Raw genomic sequence first — 17,625 nt, forward strand, 5'->3', positions numbered from 1 at the left:
AAGTCTTATTTGTTTTATTTCAGCTAGATTAAAAGCATGTAGTTTCAAATAAAAATTATTACTCCAGTCATTATTGCATTTATTACTATTACCATTAATAATGATAATAATAATAATAATAATAATAAGGGGCCAGGCAGTGGCGCAGTAGGTAGTGCTGTCGCCTCACAGCAAGAAGGTCGTTGGTTCGAGCCTTGGCTGGGTCAGTTGGCATTTCTCTGTGGAGTTTGCATGTTCTCCCTGCGTTCGCGTGGGTTTCCTCCGGGTGCTCTGGTTTCCCCCACAGTCCAAAGACATGCGGTACAGGTGAATTGGGTAAGCTAAATTGTCTGTAGTGTATGTGTGTGAATGAGTGTGGATGGATGTTTCCCAGAGATGGGTTGCAGCTGGAAGGGCATCCGCTGCGTAAAACATGTGCTGGATAAGTTGGCAGTTCGTTCCGCTGTGGCGACCCTGGATTATTAAAGGGACTAAGCCAAAAAGAACATGAATGAATGATAATAATAATAATCATAATAATTAATATTAGAGTGATTTCTGAAGGATCATGAGACTCTGAAGACTGGAGTAATGAAAATTACAATAAATTTAATAAATTATTAAATTCTCCAGCTCACCTCCTTGTTGAGCAGGAGAAGCTTATTTTAAGACATTTAAAAATCAGACTGACCCCAAACTTTTCGCCGCTAGAGTATATATATATATATAAATATATATATTGGAAGCATTATTTTTATTGATGCGTTTACAATGTGCAAATAAAAGATAAAATAAGATAATATAAGTAAAACAAAAAAGTGAACAGTAAATAACTTGCACAAAGTTTGAACTTGCCTGTTCTTATCAGATGTGGTCAGATATCCGATGGTCAAATATCAGTCTCTTATCACACACATGCTCAATTTTGTCCTAGAGTTTCTTCAATCCATCCTCTGTCTGGATTCTTGCTTCTATCCTTTGGAAGTTTGTTCTTAGTTTCATGAATTATGAAAAGTTTAGATATTTTAGAAGTATAATAAGAATAAAAATATATATAAGAATAATTAAAATCCTGGTCTGCCCATTTGAGCATGTCAGTTTAGATCTGTCACTCTCCGCTGTCTGTCTCTCTTCAGCTGGTGTGCTGGATTCACACAATACGGATTTATTCATTTAAAATGGTAAATAATCCGCTCTCTTCCTCTTTCTCTCTGCTCTCACCCTCCCCCCCTTTTCCCCTTTCTCTTTATGTCTTGATATTTTGTGTCCCACCAAAGATATAGTTGACATCCCTCTATGAATCTCCTTGTAAATCTGAAGATGAAACATATTTTCTTTTCTATTCCGACTTTAATCTCACTCTCTCTATTCCCAGAGTTCTCCACTTTTCTGTTTACTCTATAAAAAATGACAGAATTCATGTTGTCAGAAATGGTGATTTTCTAAGCATACATTAGAGTAATGGGATCTCAATGCTTTTAATGTTTAATTTCGCCGGCTAAATGAGTAGTGCATGACGGAAAAACGCTGCGCACGGCATTAAAGGCAAAATCCTATTAGCAAGAATGAGGGCATTAAGCATCTGAAAAAAAAAATCAAAGTATTTAATCACACCACTGTCTCTTTTTCCATCTAATCTTTCTCTGATTTCCTTGACCACTGAGCACATCTAAATACATCAAGTCTAAATACATCACTTTAACTCTTTCTCGACACTTTTTCTCACTCCATGGTTTGTTTGGATAGTCATAATTTAATATTTTATCTAACTTCTTATTTATATTATACCATTTTATTATTGCATTTACCTCATTTTTATTTATTTAGAAATATGTTTTATGTTAAATTACCCTACATACACAAACCTGCTGCGGTATACACTCAACGGCCACTTTATTAGGTACACCTGTCCAACTGCTTGTTAACTCAAATTTCTAATCAGCCAATCACATGGCAGCAACTCAATGCATGTAGACATGGTCAAGACGATCTGCTGCAGTTCAAACTGACCACCAGAATGGGGAAGAAAGGTGATTCAAGTGACTTTGAACATGGCATTGTTGTTGGAGTTGATAGAAAGGCAACAGTAGCTCAAATAACCACTCGTTACAACTGAACATCTCTGAACACACAATGCGTCCAACCTTGAGGCGGATGGGCTACAACAGCAGAAGACCACAGCGTGTGCCACTCCTGTCAGCTAAGAACAGGAAACTAAGGCTACAATTCACACAGGCTCACCGAAATTGGACAATAGATGATTGGAAAAGCGTTGCCTGGTCTGATGTGCCTCGATATCTGCTGCCACATTTGAATGGTTGGGTCAGAATTTGGCATCAACAACATGAAAGCATGGATCCATTCTGTCTTGTATCAATGGTTCATCCCTTATGACCACAGTGTACCCATCTTCTAATGGCTACTTCCAGCTGGATAACGCGCCATGTCATAGAGTGTGAATCATCACAGACTGATTTCTTGAACATGACAATGAGTTCTCTATACTCAAATGGCCTCCACAGTCACCAGATCTCAATCCAATAGAGCACTTTTGGGATGTGGTGGAATGGGAGATTCATATCATGGATGTGCAGCCGACAAATCTGCAGCAACTGCGTGATGTTATCATGTCAATATGGGGCAAAATCTCTGAGGCATATTTTCAGTACCTTGTTGAATCTATGCTACAAAGTATTAAGGCAGTTCTGAAGGCAAAGGGGGGTCTAAACTGGTACTAGTAAGGTGTACCTAATAAAATGGCTGGTGAGTGTATATTAATAACTAAATTTTTGATTGTATGAAATTTGTTAGAACATATAATCAGATAATGATAAACCCTGCTAGAACTAATAGAATTTAATTAAATAGGTTCTGTGAACTTTATAACTCAGAAAAGCTCAAAAGATAACCTGCATATTCATTCATTCATTCATTCATTTTCTTTATAGCTTAGTCCCTTTATTAATCAGGGGTTGCCACAGCGAAATGAACGGCCAAACTATCCAGCATATGTCTTACACAGGGGATGCCCTTCCAGCTGCAACCCATCACTGGGAAACACCCATACACTCTCATTCACACACATATACTACAGACAATTTAGCTTACCTAATAGCGTGCATCTTTGTGCTGTGGGGGAAACTGGAGCACCCAGAGGAAATCCCTGCGAACACAGGCAGAACATGTAAACTCCACACAGAAATGGCAACTGGCCCAGCGACCTTCTTGTGTGAGGCGACAGTGCTAACCACTGAGCCACCGTGTTGCCCTTGTTTGAATAGTCTTAATTTAATATTTTATCCAACGAGCATACGACTTCTCGTTTATTATATACACTCAAAAAAAGATTTTAGCAGCTTGTTCAAACTACTTATTAAAAAGGAGCTAAATCGACACAGCCAGCTTTTTTAGGGACAACTTAATTGTTTTATGATCAATCCACTTAAATTTGTAAAAAATAGTTCAGTTAAATTAATCGATTTGTGTTGGGACAACATTAAGAAATGGTGTGGAACCCAGCATTTTTTGTACAGTGTACCACTTTATTATTGCATTTACCTCACTTTTATTTATTTCAACATTTGTTCAAAACTGCTGCAGTATATATTCATAACTGAATTTATTATTGTAGGAAATTTAATACAGCATGAAATCAAATAATTATATACCTCATAGGATTTAATTAAATAGCTTTTTTTACTTTATAACTCAGAAAAACTCAGGATAAACCTGGATATTTATATATAGCAAAACATCAACTCAATAAAGTGTTTTTAAATGTAAAAAATGTATATGTTTTTACTTGCTAATGCTTCAGTTACATATGAAAAATGTTATCAAATATAGCAATGGTTTGTCAAGGCGTACATTATCATGTTTATTAACTAAATTTAGTTCCAAAAGTATGTAGAAAATGCTAAATAATACACTAATTTAACTTCATAGATGATTTTTCTAAAAGTATCTAAATATCAGATTCAAAATAACTGGAAAAAAACTTAATATGGTTTTAATGACTTTTCTATGATGTCTTTATAAATGGTTTTTCTAAAGAGGGTCTTTGAACAAGGGTCTTTGAAAGAGGGTCTTTGAACACTTAAATTTAAGTTTAATTTCCTTAACATTTTGGTTATAAGCAAGGCAAGGCAAGTTTATTTATAAAGCACATTTCATACAAAAAAAATTCAAAGTGCTTTACATAAACAGGAATAAAAGGAACAAGTATAAGAGAAATAAAAACAAATAATAAAAATGGTAAAAATAAAATAAATAAGCATAAAAACAGATCAAATGTGTTATAAAAGAATTAAAAAGAAGAGAAAAACATAATAGTGCGATCTGTCGGACGTAGCACAGCGCTCATTCAGTAAAGGCACAGCTAAACAGATGTGTTTTCAGTCTTGATTCGAATGTGCCTAATGTTGGAGCAATTATAAGGGTAATTTATATTATGAATATTTATATTCTGAAAATAGGCTCTAATAAATAAGCCTAAAACCTGATACTTTTTATGATGAGACTATACTATTTTTGTAATTTCATTTATTATTCAATTTACACAATTTAATAGCTCTTAATACACAAACGCTAAGCTGTGATATGATACATTTAGATTTTTATATTTTTTTTTATATGATAGAATAATATATAATCCTTGATAAATAATTATCATTCATTACCTTTTTGATAATTTTTTTATTACAAAACTTACTTTAGCAGATTAGCTGTGCATTATAATGGTCTGAAGTGAAGGTTTAAGTGAAAGTCGGCTGAATGCAGGTAACAAGCAGGTTTGATGTCAGTGTCACAAGTGTTTATGTGAGGATGAAAAGAAGAAACGCTGATGGATTCACTGGATATTTCCCCCCAGTGTGGTCTCTGTTGTTAATCTGTGCGTGTAATCTGTTGTCATCTGTCATTGTTCTCTGCTGGAACCTCATTTAAACTACAGATTTAATCCTTCGCTCTGACCTGAGGATGAGGAAGGATACGACACTTATCCACCCACCCACCACACACACACACAGCATGCTGTCATCTTTGCATTTCTCAAGTATGAAAAGAGGCTAAAGCAGCTGCAAAGACACTTGTGCTATTAAATTAAAATAATAACACAACTCAAATATGAAACTGCAGAGCAACCAAACACATATAAAGAGATGTGAGAAATAAATATAGAAAAAAAAAACTCTCTCTCGCACTAGTGCTTTTAGAAAGAGAGTTTCACTTAGCGAACATCAGTCAGACAAGGCATAAGATTTTAAGCTCTTGTGATATTAAACCCCACTATGAGTGCGGTATTAAAAAATCAACTGGGTCAGAGAGAGAGAGAGAGAGAGACAGAGAGAGGAGTAAATATTAAAAGAAGGAAACGAATGAAAATCAAACAAATCGAGACAAAGAAACGCCTGAAAGAATGAGCACAGTGAGTCTACAGTATATTTAGAGCAGGAGCGACAGAAATAACACAAACAGGAAGTTAATAGAATTACGACAGGAAACCGCATTGCTGCAAATGTGTGCATTAACACCGCATTCCCTCTTCCAAGCTTGATATCGCTCCCATGCCTCCTCTGAAGCCTACATTTCACGTCAAAGCTCAAATGTCAATCTATTTAGCACTAACTCATTCATGTGTATTCATTTCAGTGTTTTCCTTTTGTTTTGCAACATTGTTATAAAAAATGCAACCAAAACCGCAGTGCACGGTATAAAAGTTTCTTTCTTTTTCTATTCATTAACACTAAGTAAAATCAGTTAAATAACTAAACAAGTGGTAAAGCCTTTCCAAATTAGCCTCACTAAAGTTTTCATGAAACAAAATTGACTTTTAATATGATATATTAGATTTAAAGGGACACCTTTTACCTAAAAATGACAATTATATCTCCCACAAGTAGTTCTAAACCTTTATGAATTTCTTTCTGTTGTACAACAACAAAAAAAGATATTCTGAAGAATGTTGGAAACCGGTAACCATTGCCTTTCATAGTATTTTTTGTTCCTACTATGGATGTCAATGGTTACCGGTTTCCAACATTCTTCAAAATATCTTCGTGTTCAACAGAAAAAAAACAAACTCTAAGGACAATTGTAGGGTGTGTAAACAATGAGAGAAACATCTCTTTAAGGTTATCTATAATCTAGTAGTTTGCTCCAAAACGATGACAAAATTTACATTTAGAAGATACAAGCAATCAAAATTTTGTCTCTCACCTCCACCAATGATACTAATGACATCACTCATATCTTCTGTCTGATCTTTCTAGAGTCTCCTACTTTATTGTCCCCTACTCTATACACTGAAAAAGACATGACAACAAATGTTTCAATGTTACTTGAAATTATTTTAATTTAAATAATTAATTAATAAAATTTAATACGTTAATTAAATTTCAAATTTTAAAAGTTGAACTTAATATTTTTAGTCAGTTTGATTGATGTAAGTTGAGATGACTTGAAAAGTTGATTAGATTGAACTTAATAATTAAAGGCTGCAAGATTTTTAATTTTTTTTTACACACTGTAAAAAGTGATTAGTTACTTTTAGGGCCCGTTCGTACAGCCGGCGCAATAAGGCGCAAGATGCGTATGGCACGATTTGTTGCTATTTTCAACTTGCATTTGTTTAATGTTATTATCATTAGTACTATTATTTATTATTTGCATATATATTTGGGCGATGCAGTGGCGCAGTAGGTAAGCAAGAAGATCGCTGGTTCGAGCCTCGGCTGGGTCAGTTGGCGTTTCTGTGTGGAGTTTGCATGTTCTCCCTGTGTTTGCGTGGGTTTCCTCTGGGTGCTCTGGTTTCCCCCACAGCCCAAAGACATGCAGTACAGGTGAATTGGGTAGGCTAAATTGTCCGTAGTGTATGAGTGTATGGATGATTCCCAGAGATTGGTGGGTTGAAGCTGGAAAGGCATCTGCTGTGTAAAACATATGCTGGATAAGTTGGCGGTTCATTCTGCTGTGGCGACCCCGGATTAATAAAGGGACTAAGCCGAAAAGAAAATAAATGAATATTTATAATTGTTTTAATAAAAACAAGTTTAGATTTGTCCACTTGTTGGGTTTTGGAGATGTATGCACCATCATATGGGGCATAAGAATAGGACGTGTGTTTGGATATAAATCAGTTCTTTGTCCAGACTTCTGTTTTCTCGCTAGTGAAGCGTTCAGTTTTTCCGTCCGGCATGTAAATAGCAAATGCGCCATGGTGCGACTCAACTGACTCTTAAAGGGAATGGGAGACGAGACTCTGATTGGTTTAATGCACGTCATGCTCAAAACACACCCAGAACTCATTAAGAGAATAAGCACAACCCTGTTAGACCGTGCACCAGGGAGCGAACTGTATTATTTATCTTTAAAATAGCAAAAGTTGATTCAGACACACCCTTAATGCTTTTGCACCATGCACTTTATAAAGTTGACTTCACTTAAAAATAATGTAAGCAAACCCATTGTAACTTGAAACTGTTAAGTTGACTTAATTTTTATAATCATGCAAATCTTACTCACTTTTTAAGTCAACCAATCGCTTTTGACACTGCAGTATAACTAGACGTCAAAGCTAAAATCAGTCACTTGTTCACGCAGTTACTACTTTCTATATGGGGATTGATACACTGCACACTATAGAGGGGATAAATGATTCAGACAGTGTGAATTTGCTCTCCAGTGCAGTGCATGACTTTTTCTTTTGCATTAGTGTGATACATACACAGTCTGCTCTGGTCCAAAAATGCAGTGTAAAGAGCAGATCAAATGTGCAAGATACCACAGACCACAATATGTTTTGGACGCAATTGAATTGTACACAAAATGCTGTATTATAAATTGATAGAGGAGGTTTTGAGGTGAAATTAGTCGAATTGTCTTATAAGCTAATCTAAAGAAAACAAAGTTTAAAATTGTTAATTTTAAAAAGGGGAGGGACTGTTCGGTATGCCCCGCCCTGTCTTCCAATTTCACCGTCTTCCAAGTTATATCAACGTTGTGAATACATTATTTTTTTGCTTCAAGCCCATTTCAGGAGACCTTAAAGCCAAACTATGAATCAGTCTGGATTCATTTAATGACTAGATTTTTAGAAATCCCATATTTACATGAAGATTTATAAATGATGTTTATATTTTAACTTGTAAAGTAATTTCCAATCTTTTTCTGCTTCTTTACTCAACTCAAAAGGCACAAAACAGTTTTCTTTTTAGTTTATTTAAAATGATTTATACTCCAACTTAAAAAACAAAAACATTTATATAAATATATGTATATATTTTTAACAATTTACAGGTTTTGATCATAATACCATTTTGTTTCTGAGTATTTCAAAAATAACATAAACACACTCATCAAAATCAAGCAACTACTAAAGAAATTCTAGTAACAATGAAAATCAAGCCTGCTATGCAACACAAAGTAAGCGCTCTGATGGATTAACTTGATCCTAAATGGACTTCTCAGATGTATTTCTTAGACATATTTACACTCTGCTGAATGACAGCTCAAATAAAGCAAAGTCTCGTAATGTAAGACCGCTGACTGTAGGCCAGTTTTTTTCACAGTCTTCAGTTGTAGCTGTATGAATCATAGTCACTGTTTCTGTTGGACGAAGGCTCTCTGCTGGTGTTTACTGTCAGCCGCTCCAAACCTGACAACACAGAAGAATAACAGTGGGAATTATTAGGAGCTACTACGTTTCATTTCAATTTGGATATTTTAATAAGTTGTGCATTTATTTTTCTACGTTTTAAAAATGTTTTTAGATTTATTTCATGCTAACAAGCAATAGTCAATGCATTTATTTCATTATTTATTCATCTTTTGTTAATAAAAATATTGTCATTTATTGTTCTTTTTAAATTCACACTGCATTACTATTGTCAAAAAGCACAACTTTTGATTTTAAACATTAACTTTCATTAATAAATGCTGTAGAAGTATTGTTCATAATTAGTTCACGTTAGTAATTATAATAATAAGCATTAATTAATAATAAGCCGTATTGCAAAATGTCACACAGAATGGCCATCAAAACCTAAATGTAGTCTCAAATTTAGCATTAAATGAACATAAAAACATGATTACAGTCATTTACAATCAGCCTAAGTTGAATTAATACACATTTTAGGAAATGATTTTCTTAGATTTTTTTGGTCTTATTTCTTGTCCAAATATCTAAAAATTCTTAAGCATTTTCTAGACAAGCAAATAAATTTGTCTTATTTTCAAAACCAAAATGAATGCCAAAATTAAGTGAGTTTTTCGTTTTGACACAAGATTATTTAGTTTACCCTACAGATTATTTAGCTTGTTTTAAGGAAAAACTGCATATTTTTAAAACTATAAATTCCATTAATAAATGCTGTAGAAGTATTGTTTAGAATTAGGTCATATATTAAATAAATTTATAAATATTAAATGAAGCCGTATTGCAAAGTGTCACCCAGAATGGTCATCAAAATCCAAATGTAGTCTGAAATTTAGCATTTAATAATCATAAAAAACATGAATAAACAAGATGATTAAAGCCTAAATTGAATTAAGATACACATTTTAACAAATACTTTTCTTACTCTGATTTTTTGGTCTTATTTCTTGCCTAAATAACAAAAAATTCTTAAGCATTTTCTAAGCAAAAAAAATGGTCTTGTTTTCAAAACCAAAATGAATGCCAAAATTAAGTGAGTTTTTTGTTTTGACATAAGATTATTTAGCTTTTTTAAATTTGCAGATTATTTAGCTTGTTTTAAGAAAAAACTCACTTAAATTTGGCACATTATTTCTTAAAACAAGACTATATTTTCTGTTTTACAAGAAAATGTTTCTTGATTCAAAAAATGTTAGATATTTGGACTAGAAACAAGACAAAAAAACAAGTAAGAAAGTAATAAAAACATTTTTTTTTGCAGTGGACTGTCATCCTGATTAATCCAACTAGTTCTACAAATACTGTTTATAATGCATAAAAACAACATTTGAAGCTTTTGAAACAAAAAGTTTGTTATGCATTCGTTCAGTGTGCTGATTTGATTAAATCAGACAGATAAAAATCAACAGAAGCCAGCTAACATAGGACAATGACATTTTTTGATATTAATAGATAAAGAATATATGAAAATATTTTTTTCGCTCATTTGAATTTCTTTAAAAAGCAACTGCATGCAATAGGATCAGCCACAAAAAATCACAGTGTTCATGCCTCTTCATCGATACGTTTCATTACGTTTCAATCAGGACAGTATAGGGCTTCGTGATATTGGAAAAAAACTGATATTGCGATATTTTATTTTTCTGCAGTAAATATTCTGATATAAATGCAGTTTCACAAAGATAGTTGAATAGCCCAATTTGACGGTTTTAACAGTTTTCAGGTTTAGAAATTGAATAATCACAATAAAAAAATACTTTTCTGTCCAAATATCTTAATATCTAATCCAAATATCTAACAAATCTATGTCCAAATATCAAAAAAAATTAGATCAAGTAAAAATATTATGTTTTAACATTTTAAAATTAAGAGTTTTTCATTTAAAACAAGCAAAATTATCTGCCAGTGGATTAACTTAAATAATCTTGTTTTCTAGAATCAAAGAAACAAAGACAAATATTTAAAAACAAAAACAAAAAACATTTTTGTTGCATAAATGGTATAAATTCTGTATAAATGTTTGTATAAACGTATAAAACTTAATAATTCTGTATAAAGAGATGAAACTGTTAGGGTTTAACAGTTTTTATGTACAGAAATTGAATAATCACAATGCAAAAAAAATACAAAATTCTTACTTTGTCTCATTTTTAGTTCAAATATCTAAAAAAAATCTTAGATCAAGTAAAAAATATTGTTTTGTTTTGTTTTAAAATGCAGATGAAAAAAGGCAAAATTAAGAGTTTTTCCTTAAAACAAGCAACATTATCTGCCAGTGGATTAAGTTAAATAATCTTGTTTTCACTTTGAGATGTAGATATTTTTATTAGAAACAAAGACAAAAAAATTATTTTGTTGCATAAATCATATAATTTCTGTATAAATACATTAATTAAATACAATTTTGTAGCTCCTGGTCCACTATAATTCAGACATTGCATATCTATGACTATTGCAGAAGCGCACATTGCGATATCAATGCTGAAATATGTATTGTGCAGCCTTACCAGACAGTATTTATTTTAAACATCAAAAGAAAGCTCAAGCTGCTAATAAATGTGGTCCCATGTCAACATCATGGCGTTATTCAATGTTTTAAATGCCATATAAAGTTCAGAAACTCATGGTCAGTCTTTTGAATGATGATGAATTAGATACGTTCATACACAGCTCATTTAATGTTAGATAATTTGTTCTAACATGCCCAATAGATCTCACAACCATACAAACAAACACACACTCACACTCACCCACCATTTATTATGCTGAGTAGTTTGAATGAAAAGCCCAATACATCATCATAATACTGTAGTCATCATTATATAATTGAGTACAAAGCAAATGTGAGTGAGAGATTAATAGAGTCCAGAACGCTCAATAGAGAGAGAGAGAAAGAGAGAGAGGGATGGACTCACCAGGATAAGACTGTCTTTTGACTGTGTTGTTGTTTGGTCCACCTTGACCTCTGTGATATGACACTTAAAGAAGAAAGATAAAATGCTGAATCGCCTGTCAGACTCAGGAGTCCCGAATGTGTTGATGTGTGAAATGACTCACCACTCTGACTCTGAGTCGGCCCGATCCAGCGACTCTGACGCTTCTGTGAAACTGCAGCAAAAAAAGGGCAAATTAGACCGTTTTTACCATAACATTTATATTACAAACAGAAAATGCAATCATTTTAAAGTATAAATATGAAATAAATAAATATATAGAAGTATATATTAGTATAAATATAAGAAATATTATTTTTAAGACACCTTGCTTTTGAATGTCAGTTTTGCAATAACAAATTTCCATTAACACTATGAAAAGCTTGTATTTTTTAAGTCCAGTTTAATAATTAACTCGAACCAGAGGACTATGAAAAATACTTCTAAAATATGTATTAATATTAACATTTTTTATTTACTCATGCATTATAAACAATTAAGCATTCAAAAACCACTGAGATTTTTTCAACTAAATTCAGCAGACAAATAAACACTGTAACAAATGTACTGTTGAAGTCAGAATTATTAAACCCCCTGAATTATTAGCCCCCCTGTTTAGTTTTTCCCCAATTTCTGTTTAACGGAGAGATTTTTTTCAAACATTTCTAAACATGATAGATTTAATAACTCATTTCTAATAACTAATTTATTTTATCTTTGCCATGATGACAGTAAATAATATTTGACTAGATATTTTTCAAGACACTTCTGTACAGCTTAAAGTGACATTTAAAGGTTTAACAAGGTTAATTAGGGTAACTAGGCAAGTTAGGGTTATTAGGCAAGTTAATGTATACCAATGGTTTGTTCTGTAGACTATCGAAAAAAAAATAGCTTAAAGGGGTTAATAATTTTGACCTTGAAATGGTTTTAAAAAAAATAAAAACTGATTTTATTCTAGCTGAAATAAAACAAATAAGACTTTCTCCAGAAGAAAGAATATTATCAGACATACTGTAAAAATTTCCCTGCTCAGTTAAACATCATTTGAGAAATATTTAAAAAAAGAAAGAAAAAAATCAAAGGGGGGCGAATAATTGTGACTTGAACTGTATTACTCATTAGTTAAATTAAATTAATCCATTTACTAACTGATAGGATAATATTGTATTATGTATTGCCAATATTTCATATCATATAAGCTATTTGAGTGATATTTTATAAATTGAAAATGAATGTGATTACGATATGTTCTTAAGAAGCAAAAAATGAGCTGTCAAATCCTCATACAGGAGCTGAAGAAAAAAATAAAATCTTATTGTTTTTATTTATTGGAACCCTAAAAATATGTTAGTTTGTCTTACGAAAATAGTTTGAGTCTTGTTAGATTAAAATGTCACTAATTCAATTCGTCACCCGCCACATCTCTATAACTACGTGCAACTCGCAAAGACTTTACACAAGTCTAATAAGCTCTGCCCTTCTGCACGAAGAGTTCATATGATCAGCCTCAGTAATCTGCTTAGATTTGCTTGTTCAGAGAGTTATAAAAGTGAATCATCTGAAATATTTCTTCTCAATTTTACATTGTATTACTTCAATACCTTTTTAAATTTGATTTTAAATACAGTCCTTGTACAAAACAATTATAAGGGAACACAGAAATGTTACAGTGTTGTATTCATATAGAAACATGAATGTTTTAAAGGTGATGTGAGATTAAAGAGCGGCTTCACCGACTCACATCTTTTTCGGATGACTTTGATCGTGGGGCGACTGAACTGAACCAAAATGACAAGCAGGATGAAGAACAATATGCCAGTTACTGCTTTATAAGCAATCAACTCATTTCCCAGCGGATCTGAAAAAAATCAGAAAGAAAATAATGTTGTTTAAAATGTACGTTTCATATGATAAGGTTTATTATTATTTTGTCTAATAAAGCTTGTAAGTACACTGTAAAAAATATCTGTTAATTAATAGTTTCTGTATTTTGTGATTCACAAGTGTTTTCTATTTATTTACAGTCGTGAATTGCATTATAGGATGTTGATCTCTGCTCTGTCGACTTTTGATGTTGAAAATTCAACTCTAAAATTTAACAAAGTGACTTTTATTGACATTTTAGTCAGAAGATTAAACAATATATAAAACATAATAGAGAGAGAAATAACTGTAAAATAACTGCACTTGCAGTTTAATGCACTGGCAGTTTATAAAAAGGTTTTGTACCGTCATATACAACACCAACCCAGACAATCTATCACTGTAAACTATTACTAATGTTAATTACTAATGCTAAAGTCACTTTTTCAAACTCTTCAAGGTTTAAAGTTGCTGGAAGAAAGATCAAGCTATCATAATTCAATTCAAAAGCAGAAAAAATAAACATGAATCACAAAATATGGAAAACTGCTAATTTACTGACTTTTTTTACAGCGGATATTACATCCAGAGGAACAATTCAACACAGATTCCTAAATGAAATAAGCACGCAGACATACCTGTGCAGCTTATACTCAGACCTGAGCACGGAGTAATTGTTAATGTCATATTGCTTGCGAGCTGAATCCCAGAATCGGTTTCATAAAAGGTAGTAACATGCTTGGAGTTTCCACACCGCATGTCTTTACACAGTCCACTCAACAAGCTGACTGCTTTTTCATTTAAGCACAAAGGCTTTTCACCAAGAGTAGCGGAATAGACATACACCGGACCCTCACACGGACTCTTTCTTTTTACTTTCAGCAGGGCAATTTCTGTCAGAGCAATATATTTGATATCTCCCTGACGTGTAGTCTGTGGGACTGTTGGTGGTGTAGGTGTTATAGAGGTCTCTTTAGTTCCATCGGTTGCAGAGATGTTGGTTGGGTTCGGAGTCGTGATTCCGAGTCCTGCAAGAGGAAAATACACATGGAGATTTCCAAGTTACTTTCAGGACAACTTTTCATCTGTCCCTGAGATGTTTAGTTTGGATATAAATACAAATCAAGGATGGTGAAATAAAGAAATATTAATAATGAAAGCTGCACAGAGATTGTCTGATATATTTGCAGTAAAGCATGCTATTCTGTGGGCTTAATTTGTCGCAGTGCATTTGAGGTGAAGTGATGGTGTCATTTTAATACAGCATGGTGTTCTCACTCCACATCACTTAATATTATTGAATAATTTTTCATACATGAAATGTTTGGCCTTTGCTTGAAGGCATTCAGAGAATTATTGTGTGTATGTCTGTGTGTGCGTGTGTACCTTCATATTTATGTTTTATTTTTTCTCAAAAAGCGTCTATGTTTGCAAACTGCAGTAAGGATTAAACCATCATATATGCGATGTGTGTGTGAATGCTCATGATCACGGTGCATAAAGATTATCATGCAATCTGCTGTTACAGTATCACATTATATAGTGTGTGCACACATATACACCACGCAGTTGTGGAGTAAACAAAGATTTATGATTTATGGCTATATGTTCAGAAAAAAATAACATTTTAAATTTATTCTGTAAATTACTAAAGACATTTCTTTCAAATTTGAAATAAAAATGTTATCGTTTAGATCTTTTTTGCATGCATAAAAAAAGACATCAGGGTTTTAGACCTGTTTATAATCATCTTCAGACAACACATTACCAATGTTAGAACTTCAGAGAAGTTAAACAGTATTTGGTGGAAGAACTGTGTTTTTAAACATCTATTATTCTGACCGCTTCTCATTTTCAAAATATGCTCTAAATGATTTCATTTATATGTGGAAGACATGTTATCAGACCTTTAGTATAAAATAAATATTAACATCTTAGTAAAGCCTAAATTTATAGTTTCTAGCAATGTTTCTCATATTGCTCTGTGAAGTATCTTTTATTTGTATCTGTATACAGTTAAAGTCTGAATTATTACCCCCCCTGTTTATTTTTTCCCCCAATTTCTGTTTAATAGAGAGAAGATTTTTTCAACAAATTTCTAAACATAATAGTTTTAATAACTCATTTCTAATAACTGATTTATTTGATCTTTGTCATGATGACAGTAAATAATATTTGACTAGATATTTTTCAAGACACTTCTAAAATTCTTAAAGTGGAATTTAAAGGCTTAACTAGGTCAGTTAGGTTAACTAGGGAGTTTAGGGTAATTAGGCAAGTTACTGTATAATGATGGTTTGTTCTGTAGACTATCAGAAAAAATCTAGCCTAAAGGGGCTAATAATTTTGACCATAAAATGGTATGTTAAAAAAATAAAAACTACTTTTATTCTAGCCGAAATAAAACAAATAAGACTTTTTCCAGAAGAAAAAATATTATTAGAGATACTGTAAAAAATTTCTTACTCTGTTAAACAATTTGGGAAATATTTTTAAAAAAAATTAAAAGTGGGGCTAATAATTCTGACTGCAACTGCACACACACACACACACATATAAATATATATATATATATATATATATATATATATATATATATATATATATATATATATATATATATATATATATATATATTATTAGACTGTGAGCTGAAAATGTCATTTGGCCTGATTTACGTTCTTAACAATATGAATTTGTAACCATAACAGTTTTCCATTTTACACAACAAAGTAGCATATCTACCATATACTTAAATAAAATAACCAGACATAAAGTACAACCATTTGAACTTGTAAATAACACATTATAACATGGTCTGCTCATGTAAAAATCAAGGTTGTAGCATGTACTTTATCTATAAACAACATTTTAAAAATTTTAAAGGAGGGGTAATTTATCAATATTAAAGAAATGTGTAATGAAGATATTGCGAGATTGACAAAGACTGAATTAATCATATTAGATAATCATTTATTTATCTTGTTAGATTGCAATAGTTTTTAAATTCACGCGTCAACATACGTCTGCAGAAAATGGAGACTTCGTAAGATGAATTTGAAAAGTTGCTTTAAATTGTGATTATAATACAAAAAATGATAACATTTTGAGCAGAACAATAAATGTCAAGTGCATTTCTCATGTCATTTTGCAGACAATAAAACACTGATATGCGTGTTTTAATACAAATCTAATCTACAAATGAAAACAGATATCATCAGCAAGAGGCAGGTTTTACAGCGGCAGAGCAGATCATGGAAAATGTGTCTCTGAATTCATCGACAACAAAGTATAAGCAAAGAATAAATAATGTACATACCAACATCAATAAGCAGGAGCGCCGTAAGACTCATCAGCAGACGGTTTTCCATCTGGCAGAAGGTTGTGCCAAACATTTAACATCATTTGACTTAACAAAAAGACACACACTCAAACTCAAACACAAACACTCACACTCAGGCCCAGAGGTCAAATCAGTGACCTTTGGTGCGCTACAAACCCCAGTTTGTAAATAGCTATTATAAGGTTTCTATCTAATGGTTCAGATTAAGCACGTAAATACACAACTATGACTATATTCAATGATCTGACCTCTACGATGATGTGACTTGAGTTGCAAATTCTTCACCAAAGTGACAATCGTAGAGTTAATTAGCTGCCACAAACCTTAATCTGCAAAACTATTACTTATATTTATTGTTATTTCATAAATATGACACTACGTCTCGTCTTTTCTCCTCCGCTTCAACACGTTTGAAGATTTTCTTCCTCAAAGAGTGTCAAACATCAAAACATCAATGCAACGCCACGACTTCTAACCAGCTTTTAAACAAGATTTATCAGATCTTACCTTGCCTGTGACTGACAAGAACAAACGTGTGCAACAAGTGACAAGAAAAAATTAAGTGAAAGGAAATAGGCAGAGGTGTGGAGCTACGATCTTCATTCCCCGCCCCCATTCTCTCTCTCCATATACAGCGTGTTTTTTAATGTCGAGCATTGTTTGATTGCACATTGCACTGCTTCCTCACTTCAAAGAGAGCGGCACACACACAAAAAGTGAAGAAAACTTGAAAAAAAAAATGGGTAAGTGGGAGGAGGACAAGTATTTAGTGATGTGATATTGTCTCATCTTGAAATGAAAGGGATTTTACCTAATTCAAAACATTATGGTACACTCCAAAAATTTGTTAA

The 17,625-nt window shown here is 32.5% G+C and overlaps 1 protein-coding gene across 1 annotated transcript; it reads right to left on the bottom strand.

Annotated features, from left to right (window-relative positions):
- Window positions 1-8,218: 8,218 nt before the first annotated feature.
- On the bottom strand, window positions 8,219-17,369 carry LOC130238171 (T-cell surface glycoprotein CD5). Its single transcript, XM_056469117.1, has 7 exons — window positions 17,282-17,369; window positions 16,751-16,802; window positions 14,070-14,459; window positions 13,310-13,426; window positions 11,690-11,740; window positions 11,548-11,610; window positions 8,219-8,632 (listed from the first exon to the last, which is right to left on the bottom strand). The coding sequence occupies exons 2-7, from the start codon at window positions 16,800-16,802 to the stop codon at window positions 8,550-8,552; spliced, it is 756 nt and encodes a 251-aa protein (XP_056325092.1). The 5' UTR covers window positions 17,282-17,369; the 3' UTR covers window positions 8,219-8,549.
- Window positions 17,370-17,625: the final 256 nt, after the last annotated feature.

Source organism: Danio aesculapii, chromosome 1 (genome assembly GCF_903798145.1).
Source record: "Danio aesculapii chromosome 1, fDanAes4.1, whole genome shotgun sequence".
Lineage (NCBI taxonomy): Eukaryota > Metazoa > Chordata > Actinopteri > Cypriniformes > Danionidae > Danio > Danio aesculapii.

Bases quoted from the DNA above. Each gene is read 5' to 3' on its own strand.
- LOC130238171 (XM_056469117.1), bottom strand. From the start codon at position 16,802: ATGGAAAACCGTCTGCTGATGAGTCTTACGGCGCTCCTGCTTATTGAT. The intron at 11,741-13,309 runs GTGAGTCGGTGA...TTTTTGCTGCAG, and splicing joins CAAAGTCATCCGAAAAAGAT to TTTCACAGAAGCGTCAGAGT. The intron at 11,611-11,689 runs GTGAGTCATTTC...TTCTTCTTTAAG, and splicing joins GCCGACTCAGAGTCAGAGTG to TGTCATATCACAGAGGTCAA.